This window comes from Diceros bicornis, chromosome 3, assembly GCF_020826845.1.
Source record: "Diceros bicornis minor isolate mBicDic1 chromosome 3, mDicBic1.mat.cur, whole genome shotgun sequence".
Classification (NCBI taxonomy): Eukaryota; Metazoa; Chordata; class Mammalia; order Perissodactyla; family Rhinocerotidae; genus Diceros; species Diceros bicornis.
In genome coordinates, this window is record NC_080742.1 from 52,417,935 (window position 1) to 52,423,934 (window position 6,000).

Here is a 6,000-nt window from a genome sequence, read left to right on the forward strand (position 1 = left end):
ACATACAAAATAGAGGGAGACTGGCAGAGATGTTAGCTCAGCAACAATCTTCCTCAAGCAAAAAGAGGAAGATGGGCAACAGATGTTAGCTCAGGGCCAATTTTCCTCACCAAAAAAAATAATAATAATCACTGTTAGCATTTTGCATAGCCCTTCTAGTCTTTTGAATGCATTTTTCCATTATATTGTGAGATTATATTGTATATACAACTTTGTGTCCTACTTTATCACATAATATTATAAGCATTCTATGTGCTTAAATACTAAGAGTTACTGAACTAAGAGTGGTGGTGACTTACTCTATAGAGGCCTTTATTGTTTGGGTCAAGTTATTTTAGAAATATAGTACCCCCTTATCCATGGTTTCATTTTCCACAATTTCAGTTACCTGGAAAATTATGATTACGTAGTCTGAAATCATTAAATGGAAAATTCCAGAAATAATTCATAAGTTTTAAACTGCGCACTGTTCCGAGTAGCATGATGAAATCTCGAGCTGTGCAGCTCCGTCCCACCTGGGACGTGAATTATGCCTTTGTCCAGCTATCCACGCTGTATACACTATCTGCTCATCTCAGTTATCAGATCGACTGTCGTGGTATCACAATGCTTATGTTCAAGTAACCCTTATTTTACTTAATAATGGCCCCAAAGCGCAAGAGTAGTGATGCTAGCAACTCAGATATGCCAAAGAGAAACTGTAAATTGCTTCCTTTAAGTGAAAAGTTCTCAACTTAATATGGAAAGAAAAAAAATCATATGCTGAGGTTGCAAACATCAACTTTTATTACATTATATTGTTATAATTGCTCTATTTTATTCTTAGTTATCGTTGTCAATCTTTTATTGTGCCTGATTTATAAATTAAACTTTACCATAGGTATATATGTATAGGAAAAAACAGAGTATATATCAGGTTCAGTACTATTCGAGGTTTCAGTCATCCACTGGGGGTCTTGAAACATATCCCCCCAGGATAAGAGGGAACTACTGTATTCTCCCTATGTAATTTCACAAGTTTAAGGGCAACTTTTAGTCCCAAGGCCATGTGCAGCTTTTCAGAGCTTCATGTGCAACCCTAAAAGCTAACATAAAGGGGAAAAAATGCCAATATATATTTTATTTATGCTACACATTGCTTTGAAAGTAGATTTCATACACACAAAAAGGGCCAATAATAAAAAAAAATTTTATTCCCATTTCTGTACACGATGCTGGTTAACTTTCCCATTTCACCTTTAGTCAGGAGGTCACTTTAAGATGATCTGATACAAATTATTTTTCCATGTACATGTTGATGAGTCACCACGACTGTGCAGGGCCTACATCTGTAGATTTTTTGATCTATACAAAGAAGTCTGAACCTAATTTAATTACCTTTAAGGTAAAATACAAAACTTACTTTTATTAAATGGTGATGAAATAGTAATATATGTATAGCTTAGTAGTTCTCATTTTTCTATTTCCTTTTTGATGCTTTAAATACTTTAAAATTAAGATGTGCTATTAACCAGTAAGTTTTAGGTCTCATTATTTTTAAAATAGTAAATAACTGTATGGATTTTTATATTACCATCCATATGATGTTAAACATCTTAAACACACTATGGAGTCAAATATCCCATCAGAACTCAGAACACTAAATAATGTAACTATTTGAACATGGTCTTTTTTCTTAATGTCCCTAGACTCCAAACTTGCATGTAGACTTTTTAAGATTCCAATGTCAAAAGAGTTAACACTTTTGTAGTAAACTAAAATTAACAGAAACATATAAAACAATTCCATGAGTGAAAATAATTGCTGAAGTGTTTTAAACAATCATCACAAAAAGATTTACAATTTATCATAAATCTGTATTTGTACTTCTTTGAGTCAGGGAACCCAAAGAACCAGATTACATGCCAAAGTAGTTTAACCAGCATTGTGAGGTAGGCCCTTCCAGTTTACAGAAGCAACTATTAGTCTTACGCTTCAGGCTCTTCTACTACGAATTCTAAGAACTTTCATAACCCTAAAGGTACATCAATGGTTCATTAAAATATCATTTGTACGCCTTGTAAAACCACTAAACAGCACGTGTGTCTTCCTTGACTAATCAAAACTGAAAGAATTGTGCATTCATGTGAAAAGCGGTGCTGCATTAGTACTGTGGAAACGTGACTAATCGACTTTTTTTAAAGCATCTCCGAAGTGCGAGGCATTTTTTGTAGCTCAATACACGTAGCTCAAATAGTGGTTACACTCAAGTTTGGCATATTCTGTGAGTTTGTATCTTGTTAGTGTGATTCTTATCAGACACCTGTTTTTTTGCATCACTTGGACGCTGCGCTTCTAGAGCCAGAGAGGAAATGCTCTCTTCTGCTTAGGTTTTACTGAAGAGGAGGAAAGGGAGCTGTTAAGAATTCAATTCCCAGTCTGCTATTTTTTTAAGCAAAGATCAGAAAAAATTAACACCAATGCTTTTTTAAAAATCCTTGCTAGCAAAGTATGACCTTGCTGAACAGTGCACTGTTACAACTGTCAAACTTTTACAGGAAGACAATGGCCATGTCCCCACAAAGCAATCAATTTTTCAATTAAACAAGAATCCTGGTGTGGTTGAAAGTGCAGGAATGAGGAAGAATCAAGGACTACTTTCTAGACCCTGCTGGATACCCCAATTCACTTATCCAACAGGCCTCTGGTTCTTCATCTGAAAGATGAAAAAGATTACATCTCTGTGGATCTAAAAACTGCCTCCTCCTAAACACGATAGTTAGCTTCCATAACTTTTGATGGTATGGGTGGAGGGAGAAAGGATAGCTTGGGCCACAATTTTGAGGACGTTGAAAGCGTTCTGGTTAATAATTTGACAGAAGTACCATCCTCAGGTAGCACATTTACAAAGGCGGGCGGGGGGACGGGAGGCCGCCTTGCTAGTCAAGGGTGACTTAAGACTTTGCTAGAATGACTTATCACCTAGTTTGTACTGGCACCACTTGTGTAAAACCATTTTATACTATTAAGATAGTTCAACAAAAATCAGGCCCTGCTGCCGGAAGGCACGCCCACCCAGGGTGCACCCTGGGGGCGTTGAAAGGCCAGCCAGCGCTGAAAGGCCAGAGGTCGCCGGGGTGGGTGCGGGGTCGCCCCTGGGGCTGGGCCCTGAAACTGTCCTCGGAGCCCTAACTCCAAAGAAGCACACCATGGACCCAAATACTCCTCCCTTTACCCCAAGCTCTTCCCACCCCTTCCTAAGTCCCGAAAAGGACGTTGAACGCCATCCATCTGAATCCCGCGCGGGGGCAGTGAGGGAAGAACTAGCGGCGCAAGCAGCAGTCGCAGAAGAGGCCAGGCCTTGAGACCAGCCAGAATGTTGGGTTTTAAGCCCGGACTTAACCGCAGCGCCTCCGTGAAAAGATCTCTGCGGCCGTCAGGGCTCGACAAGCGGGCAGCAGGAGGAGGGACGGGGTAAGAAGGCGCGAGGTCCTTACCCGGTGCAAGGCTGGCCGCTGCCGGCTGCTGCCGGCGGCTCCAGTACCGGAGGCCGGAGGCGGCTCCACGGAGCCGTAAGGAGGATGCCATGCTGCCCCCGCCCCGCCTCCCTGCAGTGACCTCTGCCGCTCCCGGCTCGCCCACTGACTCCGGCTGTGCGCGGCGGCGCGAGCGGGCACGACCGCGGCGTGGGGCCGCGCGCGCACGCGCTCTGCCTCTCGGGGCGGACGCCCACCTGCGAGGGGAGGAGCGCGGCGCTGAGAGGCGAGGCCCTGAGAGACAGGGTCCGTCAATCCCCTTACGGACAGGAGAATGGACCAATCAGGATTACCACGTCATCCGCACTTCCCGAATCACCAATAGGAGGCCTTTTGGAACCTCTACGTCAGGCGCTCTGGCTCCCCCCCCCCAAGCTCCTCCCACGTGGACAGACGGCGGGCGGGAATCCCCTTGTTTACCAAAACGCCGAGTGTTTGTGGGAGGCGGTGTCTGTCGCTCGCTACCTCCTCCTCCGAGAGGCTGACCCCCGCCCCCCCAGGACCGCCCTCTCGGAGGGCTGTAATAGCGTGTGTTGCCTGCTTGCAGGCAAGGACAGAACTTGGACTCGCAGCAGGTGCTACGATTTTTAGGCAAGAGAAGAAATTCTCAATCTTTCCAAGTATAGGGACCCATTTTAATTTCAGTGATACATGGTTCTCTTAATGTTAGCCTTTGTATTTTTAGTGTCTGTTCATTGAGAAACAATCACAGAAAACTACCATGAATGCAATAACTGTTTTAAATTCATTTGATTTTATTTAACCCAACAGTTTCTCTGTAAATTTGAAATATAGTGGGAAAACAAGTTGATAACGTTGTTCTCTTTGAGTGGTAGAATTACTAGGAACTTGCACTGTATTCCAGTATATATTTCTCTAATGTTTGAAAATTCTGCATCCATTTCGTAAGCAAAAACTAAAGGTAAATGAAAATCCAGAAAGTAGTACATATGTATGTATGTGTGTCAGAGAGAGAGAGATTTATTCATTCTTCTGTCTGTGCTTGGTGTACATATTTGAATCTCTGAACGCTTTGGCAATAATTGTAGGGCTTCCCATCCCCCCTGACCCCATCAAAGGGTTGGGAGCCACAGGCACACCAAAGCAAGACTTGCAGCCTTTGCAGAAAGGTAGTACAGGAGAAAAGAGTGAGGGGTGGCTAGGGCAATAGGAACCCCAGGGTCTCCACCCCCTCCCCAAAATTCATTTTGTTTATTCGTTACCTAGTTGTGCTCATCCAACCTTTTAATCTAAGTAGCAGAATCAACAGATTTGACTTTGACCTTCTTTTTTTCTTCTGCCAAGTCGCTCATGGAGTTGGAAGTGCCTAAAAGAAAAGCAAAGGAATTGGGTAATGTCCAAGCAGGCTGTCTCCTGGTTCTGGGCATGCTAGCAATGCTTTCAAGAACTGGTACAGAGTTCAAGGTTCCCATTTGTAACTAGTAGAAAAACAATTGCATTCTTTTTTTTTTTTTTTTAAGATTTTATTTATTTTTTCCCCCCAAAGCCCCAGTAGATGGTTGTATGTCATAGCTGCACATCCTTCTAGTTGCTGTATGTGGGACTCGGCCTCAGGATGGACGGAGAAGTGGTGCCTCGCTGCGCGCCCGGGATCCGAACCCGGGCCACCAGCATCAGAGCGTGCGCACTTAACCACCAAGCCACGGGGCCGGCCAACAATTGCATTCTTTGGCTGTCTCTCCAACTCAACCCTCTATTCCACACCAACCAAAAAGAAGAATGGGACAAAGAAAGGGAAGAAAAATTCATTTCTGCCATTGGGACAGTCTTCTAGAACCCCACCCAAACCTATATATTGGTTTCTGGAGCATTTCCTACCTGCTCCTCTCTTCCTGGTTTATTTAGATTTTAGCTGGAATTGACCTCCTGCAACCAATAAATGTAGCCCTACAGGTTTCTATAATTAACCACTGAAATGTGGTATGCCTTTCAAGTGTGTCAACCTACATAGCAGAGCTATTTACAACACAAGACAACATATCAATTGATCTCCCCAGCTCCTAAAGTTTATATCCCAGTCCTCTTGAGATTTTATATCCAATCAGATTGTTTTTGTCATTTTTATTGTGAGCTGCTCTTTTTGTTTCTCTAGGTTGTTTATGGGGCTCTTTTCTTGAAAATGAGTATTTCTTTACAAGGCTGCCTCCTATGAACAGCGTTGTCGTCGGACTGGAAGGGGAGAGATGGGGAAAGGGCTCAGAAAGAAGAGCACTCAGAGCTAAAGCTGGTGAGATCTTTTAAATTTGCTTTTTTTTTGTTTGTTTTAACTGATGTGATGGCTTTGAAAAGGGAGTGAGTGGCATTGAAAGTTTGATTCTTTTTGCTCAACCAGGAGCAGGGGATAAGTCACAATTTCTCCATATCCCTACATCATGTGGTTTAATAGCCCCTTCCAGAAGCCCTATACTGTTTCATAAATTAAGGATCTGAGATGTTTGTAGAAGTTTATCATAAGCATTACATT

The 6,000-nt window shown here is 42.7% G+C and overlaps 1 protein-coding gene across 1 annotated transcript in view; it reads right to left on the reverse strand.

The window, feature by feature from the left end:
* HIBADH (3-hydroxyisobutyrate dehydrogenase) overlaps window positions 1–3,634 on the reverse strand; it is a 113,561-nt gene extending 109,927 nt beyond the window's left edge. Inside the window, exon 1 of the mRNA XM_058527518.1 lies at window positions 3,477–3,634. Coding sequence (XP_058383501.1) covers window positions 3,477–3,567 — 91 coding nt within the window. The 5' untranslated portion in view covers window positions 3,568–3,634. The remainder of the gene's footprint in view (window positions 1–3,476) is intronic.
* Window positions 3,635–6,000: the final 2,366 nt, after the last annotated feature.